The following is an 11,352-nucleotide window of genomic DNA, read 5'->3' as shown; positions in this document are numbered from 1 at the left end:
CGTAGGCAGATTGACAACAGCTGTAGCGGCGCCTACGACTTCCATATTGGGAACGTTTAGCCTACGTCACGCATAACAAGCTCGCAGCTCGAATCAAAGCTGGACCGTTGTCATCGGCGACAATATATGCTCGGTTAAGAACGCAAAATCCCGATTTCCAACGAAAAACAAAAACGGTCGATCAGGTCCCTTCTTATTGATTTAGGCTTTTGACAGCGAACCTCTATGACGATTTATTTCATGCTACACCAGGTACAAAGGTTTACTGTGTACCTACATTCCCTTCATCATGATAGGCACAATGACAACGAGCGAGCAGCAAGCTGTCGCCAACGTCCAGTCTCTAAAAGTCACACCCAGGTCCTATCGGTCTAATCCGTCCATACAAGTAACTCCCGACAAACAAATAAAAAAGGTCGAGGCTCCAATAGAAACTCCAGGCAAAGGGCAAGTCTTGGTTCACATCAAGGCGACCGGAATCTGCGGGTGAAGTTAACGAATAACTCCTGTTAAGAACACCAACTGACAACACTCAGCTCAGACATTCATTTCTGGAAAACAGGTCGAATAGGTTCACTCGTCGTGAATTGTGATTGCATACTCGGCCACGAAGCAGCAGGCGTTGTGCTACAATGCGGCGAGGGCGTGCAAAATCTTCAACCAGGTGAGATTTACCATTCTCGCGGAGAGTAGGCGTTAATCGACCGCAGGTGACAGAGTGGCAGTGGAGCCCGGGGTGCCTTGTGGAGACTGTTTCTTGTGTATGGATGGCCGATACAATCTGTGCGAAGATGTTCAATTCGCTGGTGTCGCTCCCTATCACGGCACGCTTCAGCGCTATAAAGTGCATCCGGCAAAATGGCTTCACAAGTTAGTGGTTACCTTACATTTACGGATATCAAGAAGGACATTGACACTGAACTTGACTTAGGCTGCCAAGCAATCTTAGTTTTGCCGAAGGTGCTCTTCTTGAACCGCTCTCTGTAGTCCTGCATGGAATCGAAGAGGCTGGCCTTGGATTGGGACGAGGAGCACTTATCTGCGGCGCTGGACCTATAGGGCTGATTGCGCTGGCAGCAGCTCGCGCCTCAGGAGCGCATCCGCTGGTAATAACAGACTTAGATGCCGGCCGTCTTAGCTTTGCTAAAGAGTTTGTTCCGAGTTGTATGACATATCAAGTCGATTCGTCTTTAGACGCTGAAGGCAATGCGAGAGCGATCCGCAAACTGTATGGAGAAACGGAATACGAAGCACCCAAAACGGTGCTGGAATGCACCGGAGTCGAGAACAGCATATGCACTGCTGCATTCGCAGCTAGGCGAGGAGGAACCGTCATGGTTATTGGTGTTGGTCGTGAGATCATGAACAACCTTCCTTTCATGCATCTGTCGCTGGCTGAAATCAACCTGAAATTCATCAATCGCTACCGCGACACGTGGCCGGCGGGCATAGCATGCCTGAGTGGTGGTATCCTGGACCTTAAGAAACTTGTTTCGCACACGTTTCCGCTTGAGCATGGACTGGAAGCATTGGAACTTTGTGCGGATATATCGAAGGGAAGCATCAAAGTGCAAATTGTTGACGAACAGGATGCATTCTTGTAGATAGAGCAAGAGGACTGACATTGTAGACCTCATCGTCAGAGAAGCTAACCTCACGTTGTGTACAATGTTTGCATATGTTTCCTGCACATTACAGGGACAATCTGTCCTCTAGGGCTAGCAGCTTTTGCATACGACGTCCGGTTCGTTGTCATGTTAGCATTCTAAGCAGTCTCTTTGAGAGGAGGCTAGGTGCAGAGTGCAAGAAGCGTGATGGAGACTGTTCTTTCGCATACTTTCGACGCCGTCTATTGGGAAGAGCGAAGAACTCAGAATTCGCTTTTTCTTGGTGGGCGTGACGAAAGCGTGTGGATTCCGCGCCTGCCATCTCCGGAGCACCCCACCCCGCAGCCTGGCACCCGCCTTGCAAACGATTTTCTCCGTGGGCTGCGCTTGCCGAATTAGGCATTCCTTAACACCGCGGGCGGCGGGACACAAATTCGTGGATCAGAAAGCTTCAACTTACCGCTTGGAAAAGTAGAACACCTGCTATAACAAATCCATCGATCTTGTTTTTGAATCATCAAACTTTGATCTCCATCTCACCCAACCAAGACCGCTGCAAAAGTCTGACTTAGTGGAAATGTCGGCGAATGAGGTGAAAGTCCTGGCTTCTGGCCACAAAATGCCCTTGGTGGGATTTGGCTTGTGGAAAGTACCCGCTAATCAGACTGCTGATATAGTGTACAATGTATGAATTTGCAGCTGCCCCTTCCATTTTTTCTGCAAGCTGACAACCACAGGCCATCAAAACAGGGTATCGACTATTCGACGGCGCGTATGACTATCAGAACGAAGCCGAAGCTGGCGAGGGTATCCGCAGAGCTATCAGTGAGGGCATAGTGAAACGCGAGGACATATTCGTTACAACAAAACTCTGGAACAACTATCACAAACGCGAGCATGCACTTGCAGCGGCTCAGTCGCAGAACAAAGCCTGGGGGCTCGGTTACATAGATCTCTACCTCATCCACTTCCCAGTGCCACTGAAATACGTGGACCCCGAAAAGATCAAATACCCAGTACGCCATATATTTCAGGCTTTCTGAGGACAGTTGTGCTAATCAATATCAGGCCTGGTGGACCGACGTTGACCACAAGGAGATCGAGCTGGCAAAGGTTCCTATGCACGAGACGTGGCAGGCACTTGAAGAGATTGTCGATTCAGGAATTGCCAGATCGATAGGCGTCTCAAACTGCTCAGCGCAAACTTTGTACGACATACAGACTTATGCCCGCCATCCGATATCCGTCCTGCAGATTGAGCATCATCCGTACCTTGTTCAGCCCGAACTCATTGCGTTGGGAGGAGACCTGAACATTGCGATCACGGCGTACTCAAGCTTTGGACCACAGTCCTTTCTGGAACTACCGGAAGCTTTCAGGGCGCGTGCAAAAGATATTCCACTTCTGTTTGATGCAGAGGTAGTCAAGAAAGCGGCTGAAAGGACTGGCAGAACTCCAGCACAGGTTCTACTTCGTTGGGCTACGCAACGCGGTATAGCCGTCATTCCAAAATCAAACAATCAAAGCCGATTGAAGCAAAATTTGGAAGTGACAGACTTTGATTTGACCAAGGAGGAGATTGACTCTATCAGTGCTCTGGATAAGGGCTTGAGATTCAATGATCCAGGTTTCTATCTGCACAAGCCACTGAGAATCTTCGCTTAAGCTGTGTATACGAGTTAAAGGAGAGAAATCTTGAAAAACTCAGTATAAAATTTTATTCATTGCTCATTGAATTTGCTTACAATTGATTCACGTTACTGGCGAATATCAGAGGTCGACTGAATTCGCAGGTTCTGCATCTTTGATCTTAATACACATGTGTCGATGCGCTGTAAGACAACATCTCATGCTATATCTGAGATTTACTGTATTCATTGTCGGTCCGAATATAGGATGATGACGCGTTCTGATCCAAGCCTTCTTACGGGCCCAAGCGAGGATAAGACAAGTGCCGACGCCGGTGCCTAAAATATCCCGAAATGGAAACCGGTACTAATCCAAATCCGTCTAGTGTGGTGTTCTCGATCAGGAAATGACGGGCTCATTTACTACCGATCCACGAGAATCAACACTATTGCAAGAAACGCCCACATAGAAACGAAAGGGTGATTGTGGATGCAAATAGAAACTCTGTGTATATGCTCACCAACAAAAGAATGAGCCGTCTGCGTTCTGTGAATTAGTTAGTCACAAGCTTCAAGAAATTCTATAAACAGCATTCTTAAGCTGTCTTATCTAGCATTGCGCAGTCCTCATCAACTACTCCAATCTTGCAATCTTACGCCTTGCCAATCTTCCCCAGCTGAAGTGAACGTGAATTGAGCACTCTTTGATCTCTTTCCGATCATGAGGAGCAAGCATTTCTTAGACGAGACCCAGACCATTGTCAACGGCTCGTTGCGATCGCTAGCTATCACAAACCCGGCCCTTCAACTCGACGAGCAGAACAAAATCATATACTCCCGGTCTTTCAAAATCTCAAATGCGGTCAAAATAATCTCTGGAGGTGGTTCTGGTCATGAACCGTCATTTGGGGGTTTTGTTGGTGAGGGGGGATTGACGGCCGCTGTTGCGGGCAACGTGTTTGCATCGCCATCTTCGCAACAGATCTTGCATGCAATTGAGCGATTCGGTCCTGATTCTGGTGTTTTGGTCACAGTTATGAATTATACCGGGGACGTCCTCAATTTTGGAGTTGCTGTTGAGAAAGCGCGAGCGAGAAATCCGGAACTGTCAATTAGGATGCTAGTTGTGGCAGACGACTGTAGCATACCAGATAGTCAGGTGGGCAAAGTGGGAAAGAGAGGGATTGCTGGTACGGTACTTGTCCATAAGATCACTGGAGCTGCTGCTGCTGCGGGATGGTCTTTAGATGAAATATTCCAGCTCGGCCAGGTCGCTAAAAGCAACCTTGCCAGCATTGGTACCAGTTTAGACAGAGTCCACGTTCCTGGCCAACCTACAAAAGGAGATGAGTCTTTGGAGGATAACCAAGTAGAGCTTGGAATGGGTATCCACAACGAGCGCGGCATATCACGACTTCAGGGTACCGACGCCAAATTGGCAGCCGTAGTGGGAACCATGCTCGACCATTTGTTCAAATCATTAGCGAATGGACTTGGTGGTGCAGGAAGCCTTGAAATGGCTGACTTGGTGCTGATGGTCAACAACCTTGGCGGATTGAGTGTTCTTGAGTTTGGTTCCATTGTTGCCGAAGTCACAGACCAGCTGAAACGGCGGACGAAGAAAAGCCCGAAACGCGTGTACGCAGGTACATTCATGACCAGTCTAGATGGCCCGGGATTCTCAATCAGCATCCTTAATCTCTCGGCAACAGGCAAGCAAGACACCATCCTTCAATTTCTCGATGCGCCCTCAGATGCTCTGGGCTGGGTTGCGCCAAAGAAATGGGCTTCATCGGACTTCGAAGAGGGCGAACTACCTAAACAAAATACCAACTCTCCGAATGGCGCAGAGAGTGCTCATTCTGTCGTAGAGCCACATATGCAAATGGTTGCTCAACATATTATGAACGCTATGAATGCCGTAATTGCTGCTGAACCAGAGGTCACCAGGTATGATCAGATCGTCGGAGACGGCGACTGTGGAACAACTCTGAAGCGCGGTGCTGAAGGTATTTCACAGTCTTACCATCGTCAAAGCTTTGATTTTTGATACTAACAGCTGAAACAGCTGTCTTGAGATCTCTCTCCAACACACCCTCAAGCCTCGCCATGCTTGTCGAAAGCATCACACAAGCTGTTGAGTCGACCATGGACGGTACATCAGGCGCCATCTATGCAATCTTCTTCAACTCGCTTATGCAATACGTCAAAACTCACGCGCAAGATCCAGACTCTGCCATAGATCCTGCATTCTGGAGCCAAGCTCTGGATTCCGCCATCTCGACATTGAGGCAATACACAGCTGCAAGCGTTGGAGATCGAACGCTGATGGACACCTTGCTACCGTTCTCTGAGACTTTGAGAATGTCCCACGACATATCCGCCGCCGCTGCGGCAGCCACCAAAGGCGCAGAAAGTACAAAGTCGATGAAAGCGAGTCTTGGCCGATCTGTCTACGTTGGGGGAGAGAATGAATGGCTAGGTACAATTCCGGATCCGGGAGCCTGGGGCTTGATGAGATTATTTGACGGGTTAGCGAGGAGCATTAAGGGGTCGAGTTCGGCTAAATAGCAGCTTGAGAACTGCATGTCAACGCTCTAAAAAGAGGGGGGGAAAATGGGCTCAAAAACGAATCAAAGTCACAATTTTTGACCAAATTACGTGTCGTATAGCACTGAAATCAAGGCTGTGTTAAAAGCCATTGAAAAATAAACACGAGTTGCGTAGCACAAAAAGCTCCGTGACATGCTGACCATACTGCCCTAAAAAGAGTATTCCCAGGATCGTCGCCAACTTCAAACACACATAATTTTAGCTAGACAATCCCATTGTTTGCACACTTGAACCAAATTTCAATATGTAGAGGAGATCTAAAATGAAATGACGCTTTTAATTGCTAGTTTAAAGCAACGTAAGGCATTGTTTCTCCTATCAATATAGTGCAACTTGGTACTCGCAAAAGCTTATGATTACATGCTCGCTCATCATTCGAATTGAGAAAGAATTGACTGCATGCAATCGGCTATTCACTGTACAAACCGAACCATAGCGGCGTCAAGCGTACTTTCTCCTCAGTTGACCACTTCAAACTTTGTCTAGACCCGCACCTATGTGCTCAACTTTATGCGCCTTCTCAACAACCTGAGCGGCACTCTCTTCCAGAGCTTGCGTCAAGCCAACGTCTCTCTGTGCTTGAGCAAGCATTTCTGCGTCCTCGGCTCCAAGGCGGCTTTTGAAGATGCGATCCATTTCTTCCAGCGTCGCACCTTTGGTTTCGGGAAGGAAGAACCAGACCCAAGCAATACCACCACCGAGAAACACTGCAAAGAAAATATACGTGCCCCATGCCCATGCAGACAACATTGGAGGCACGAAGAATGCAATTGCGAAGTTGTTCACCTGCGAACGTCGAAGCATTAGCACTTCCATTTCCAATCGGTAAGACTATTGCAATGACGTACCCAATTACTCGAAGCACCAATAGAGGCACCCTTTGATCGAATCGATAACGGGAAAATTTCCGAAACCAAGGTCCAAGAGACAGGACCCCAAGTCGCGCCGAAAGTGCCGACGTAGAGCCAAATAAAGGCCACGGCAACCCAACCTGCCGCTGCGTGCTCGCTCCAATCGTGACGGAACTTTGCGACGATCACGCCTGCTATAACCATGCAGCAAAGCATGACAAAAGAGCCAACAATAAGCATGGGCTTTCTGCCGACTTTGTCGATCATGAACATGGCTGGTATGGTGAAGATGAAGAAGATACAGCCTTGAACACCGCTTGCAAGGAGCGCCTGGGTCCCGCCTGTCAACCCAAGACTCTGGAAGACGTTGGAGGCGTAGTAAATGATGGCGTCGATGCCGCTCCATTGCTGGAAGAACATGACCAACCACGCGGTGGATACGCGCATAAAGTTGTCCTTCGTGCGGACAATGTTATAGTATTGGGCAAGCTCACGGATCCAGACATTTGATTTTCTTTTTTCCGCAAGTTTCGGGAATGCCTTTGCGAAGGCGCGCTCTTCAAACAGACATTCTGCTTGAATTTCCTTGTATTCCACCAGCACAAGGCTGTTGTCGGCCGGTAGCTTCCTGAGATAGGCCAGCGTGTTTATGGCCTCGTCGTGACGGCCTTGTTTGATCAACCAGCGCGGCGAGAACGGTAGCCACCAGATACCAAGAGCCAGGCAGATAGCTGGGATGCCTTGAATGATGGATGGAAGCCGCCACGCTAGGTTAGATTGGTGAACATCGGGGCCACCAATGTAGTTGCTGCCATAACCAACCCAAAAAGATATCATGATACCCAGGATAGTTGCAAATTGATAAAAGGACACCGTAAAACCTCGAAGTTCTGGAGCAGACAGTTCTGCGTTGTACAGCGGCCTGCCAGCACAGTCAGCTCGCCTCTCTTTCATAACTTGGCAATGATACAACCACGTACCCCACGCCACTAAAAGTTCCAGCACCAAGACCAGTAAAAAAGCGTCCGGCGTAAAGCATTTGTGGTTTGTGATATGATGCACCACAATACAGATAGCTCCCGAGGATGAGCCAGCAGCAAGCTGAGAACATGGTGTATTTCCTCGAGAAGATCTCGCCGAAGATACCGGCTGTAAGGGAACCGATAATGCCACCGACTTGCAACACTGAAGTGAGCCAGCCAGTGGCACTTGAAGACGCCACCACCGTGGGAAAGTTATCTTTGAAGCGCGTCATGACCAGAGATTGGCCGAGGATGCCTTGTTGGTAGCCATATTCGAAACCGCCGAAGCTATACAGTTCAAGATCAGCGTAATGATCTTTAGATCCATTTATGAGACTCACGAGGCAAAAAAGGCTATGACGAAGATTTTGGGGTTTTTGATGACGCTTTGCCATCTATTCGCATACGCCAGCTGGGTGCGAACCTCCGCAGAGGTAATAGAGCCGCTTCGGTCAGCCATGGTCTAACACTGAGCGGTAGAAGCTGTTCTGGCCGACGAAAACAGAGGCTGGGCTGCTTGGGGATCTGCACCTTGAATTCGCGCGGAGCAAAGGTGTGGCCATACACGAATATAATATAGTGGTTGAACAACCATGCCGTTATTTCCAATGATCCGGCACCGCACAACCCAATTGATCTTTTCTAAAAACGCTGCTGCCCCCGCCGTATGGGGCATATGGAGCCCCGGAGTGCTAAACCCACGGGGAATAATGGGATCACTGGATCGAAGAACGGCCGAAGAGGAGGCTCGTGCCGACCTTGGCGACCCAAGGAACTCCACTCGTCAAGGCTTCAAATTGCCAAAGTTGGGAATAGATTGGCGTTACCCGTTCCAGCAAGTTGTAGCACCGTGGACACAAGGCCGCCGATCGCGTGAGGGCGCACGAAATATGTGGGCCCATAACATAATTCGCAAGCAAGTCAGCGTGTTGGCCCGAACCGAAAGGAGCAGCTCCCGACAACCATGACTTCAAAATTCTGCAAGCAGCGCCCGCTAAATGCCCATGCCTGGAATTAGATTGTTTATTAAAAAAAAATTTTTTTTCTGTCACACCCCAGCCAGCGTCCTCTTGGACGGTACGTGGTTCGGCAGGCGATTTCAAAGCCCAAGGGTTTTGCTTCGTGCAAGCAATGACTCAAGTTGATTGTGAGGCAGGTCATGGGCGACATCATCAGCAAGAAAGAAGAACTGCGTATTCATCTTGGGGCATTCTACAGTAGATGGAGACATGAGGCGAAAAGGCTTCGTGAGACTGTCAATTCGCGGAAATTCTGGCCTTCATTTCTACGACATAGGTATTCTAATGTGGATATGACGGCCGCCACAGTTCGATATAGGATAGCCGTTGGATTGATCCGTCACTTTTCTCCGCAGCAAGGACGATGTTCTCTCACCTCGATGACAGCAATTCCATCTTCCTAGCCTGTATTCCTATGAGGTCGGCTCAAGGATGACGCGTCTGTATGTTGTCATGTTATGCGCGTCGGTCAGAGCAAGAACGATGTGTATGGTCTGGCATCAATCAGCCTCAGTTTCGGTGCTCGTTTCACCGTGATGCTTACGTTGTTCGTGTACGGTCGCACATGCACCATGCTTCCATCAGAACCGACTGTTTCTATGTCAACGTTCTGAGAAAGCTTGGTCAGATCGCCTTCCAACCGAAACGAAGCATCCCAGTGCCAAAACCAGTTGAACTGCAATTCGTCGTCATCTGGATCCCAGCTTGCCGACCCATCTAGAGATATGACCGTGCTGTTGTCACTCCTGTACGTCCACGGGACGTGAAGAACGGCAGGCCCACAAGTATCGTTGACAATTGCGGTCGGCGGGTGGTTATTCTGTGTGTAATTCGCCGCCGTCGTCCACTTCATTCTGTTTGCGAAGTCCCATTGATAGTCTTTGCGCCAGCGCCAGATGGTTGCAAATGCACTCATGTAATACTGACCGCTCAGGCCTTGCACCCAGTCACACGCGTCAGTGAACACGCTCGAGCGGCCAGAAGCGTCCTCTAGTTTGAATCTTCCACCCCAGCTTCCCCACTCAGGATGTTCTGGGTCGCCGAGCCCGTTTTGGATCAGGCCAAGGTACGAAGGAGTATCGCCTTCCATGATGAAGTAAAATTCGGGATAGTGGGCTCCCAGTTCACCTATGCGAATGTGTTCTTGCAGCCACGCATTTGTCACCAAGGACGTGTCGGGACCACCGGCGTCAAAATGCCGATAGACTTCTCCCGAAATGCCATTCCAAGAAGCTGCTGTGTACTCGTTGAAGGCATGAAGTGTCACGATGAAGAAGAGCTTCGGATAGGTGATGCGAATCCAAGATCCAGCGTCGTCTTGATCGGAAATAGAATACACCCGTAGTTTTGAGACAAACGACGCCACAGCATCTTCATCTCGAGTCTTGGAGACGTAATTGAGAGCTTCAGCCAAGATATTTGCTCCTCCCCACAGTGTCACCCATTGTGGTTTGTCGATCGTGGTATCGTCCACAGCCTTTACAAGAGCTAAGGAGGCATTGCTCGGGTCCAGCTGTAGTGCGGCAAGCCCGTACACAGGATGACCAGAATAAACCTTGGCGTGCAAGTCCGACGCTGGAGGATACGGTGCATAGCTGGGAACATTGGCGTTCAAATTGTCCGAAACGTTGCCATAGGCAGAGATAACGGTGTGAATTGTCGTCAAGTCAATGGAGTCATTCTTCCAAGTAGACGTTGTACCGGCAATTCCTTGTATGTCGAACTCATTCGCGTACGTCAAGAATCGCACGAGGCTCATCTGATCGTCAGGCTCGTTGCTCATGTCGGTGCAAACAAAGATCCTTGGCTTGGTCTCATAACGACTGGCTTCGCATTGCCGCTGCATTGCCCCTCGTCGGCCATGACCTGCGCTGCTAGCGAGAGCACTCGAAAGGGCAAGAAGAGAGTAAGCAGTCAAAAGAATATTGCCCGCCATTGCAGAGTGACTATATTTGCTAGGCTACTAAAGTTGAGAGGTAGTGAGAGGCCATCAACCCCCTTCTATATCAACGTACGTCCGGGGCACAAGACTTCCGGGCCTTGACCACCGAGCGTACAGAACCACTGCTCTTCATGTCGATCATCCATGACCCGCACAGGTGTCAAATCTTTGTTCTCCATGCATACCGAAAAGGCTCGAAGCTCTAGGTGGTAGTAATCCAAGAAGAAGCCATGCACGTCGGACGAGACAAAATTGCAAGCAAACCCCGCACGCTGACAGGCATAGGTGTGGAGATCATATGGGGAAAGAACCTTAGTAATCGATGTAAAGCCTCCAGTCCCCACAATCGCTTCATCAGGAAAAATCACACCAGGAACCGACGTATTCCTCCGTGTCGGCCAAGTTCTGGTTGATCGCGGCGGGTTTCTTCGCGGGAGCAGGCAAGTTAGCGATGCGAAATAGCCCGTTTTGCACCGCGAGTCATGGCTTTTGACGGCGAAGAATGGCACCAGCGCGCGCCACGAATCCGTAAACCCAGTCAGGCATTTTTATTTATTTGACGAAGCTACTACTTTGTACGGGGTGTTCTTCCAGCGTAGTATCGCTGCCAACAGGTCTAACAAAGCCACCAAGCTGGGGCGGTGACTTACGGCCCTGTTGACGATCTTTA

The 11,352-nt window shown here is 49.4% G+C and overlaps 5 protein-coding genes across 5 annotated transcripts; 3 read left to right on the top strand and 2 right to left on the bottom strand.

Moving 5' to 3' along the window:
* The first annotated feature begins 119 nt into the window (after window positions 1-119).
* On the top strand, window positions 120-1,744 carry PV09_04426 (uncharacterized protein). The gene is made up of 4 exons (XM_016357769.1): window positions 120-486; window positions 537-664; window positions 711-870; window positions 932-1,744. The coding sequence occupies exons 1-4, from the start codon at window positions 290-292 to the stop codon at window positions 1,602-1,604; spliced, it is 1,158 nt and encodes a 385-aa protein (XP_016214561.1). The 5' UTR covers window positions 120-289; the 3' UTR covers window positions 1,605-1,744.
* Window positions 1,745-2,029: 285 nt separating this feature from the next.
* On the top strand, window positions 2,030-3,383 carry PV09_04425 (uncharacterized protein). The gene is made up of 3 exons (XM_016357768.1): window positions 2,030-2,292; window positions 2,345-2,623; window positions 2,676-3,383. The coding sequence occupies exons 1-3, from the start codon at window positions 2,185-2,187 to the stop codon at window positions 3,270-3,272; spliced, it is 984 nt and encodes a 327-aa protein (XP_016214560.1). The 5' UTR covers window positions 2,030-2,184; the 3' UTR covers window positions 3,273-3,383.
* Window positions 3,384-3,872: 489 nt separating this feature from the next.
* PV09_04424 (dihydroxyacetone kinase) lies at window positions 3,873-5,949 on the top strand. Its single transcript, XM_016357767.1, has 2 exons — window positions 3,873-5,244; window positions 5,304-5,949. The coding sequence occupies exons 1-2, from the start codon at window positions 3,957-3,959 to the stop codon at window positions 5,804-5,806; spliced, it is 1,791 nt and encodes a 596-aa protein (XP_016214559.1). The 5' UTR covers window positions 3,873-3,956; the 3' UTR covers window positions 5,807-5,949.
* A 90-nt stretch (window positions 5,950-6,039) lies between these two features.
* PV09_04423 (uncharacterized protein) lies at window positions 6,040-8,337 on the bottom strand. Its single transcript, XM_016357766.1, has 4 exons — window positions 8,063-8,337; window positions 7,680-8,009; window positions 6,697-7,621; window positions 6,040-6,634 (listed from the first exon to the last, which is right to left on the bottom strand). Exons 1-4 carry the CDS (start codon window positions 8,179-8,181, stop codon window positions 6,320-6,322), a joined length of 1,689 nt encoding a protein of 562 aa, XP_016214558.1. The 5' UTR covers window positions 8,182-8,337; the 3' UTR covers window positions 6,040-6,319.
* A 736-nt stretch (window positions 8,338-9,073) lies between these two features.
* On the bottom strand, window positions 9,074-10,676 carry PV09_04422 (uncharacterized protein; the record flags this gene model as incomplete). Its single annotated transcript, XM_016357765.1, has 2 exons — window positions 9,074-9,234; window positions 9,285-10,676. The coding sequence occupies 2 exons, from the start codon at window positions 10,674-10,676 to the stop codon at window positions 9,154-9,156; spliced, it is 1,473 nt and encodes a 490-aa protein (XP_016214557.1). The 3' UTR covers window positions 9,074-9,153.
* Between the last annotated feature and the right edge of the window lie 676 nt (window positions 10,677-11,352).

This window comes from Verruconis gallopava (genome assembly GCF_000836295.1).
Source record: "Verruconis gallopava strain CBS 43764 unplaced genomic scaffold supercont1.12, whole genome shotgun sequence".
NCBI classification, from domain to species: Eukaryota; Fungi; Ascomycota; class Dothideomycetes; order Venturiales; family Sympoventuriaceae; genus Verruconis; species Verruconis gallopava.
The sequence above is the reverse complement of the archived record's forward strand: the minus strand, read 5'-3'. Positions and strand labels throughout refer to the sequence as shown.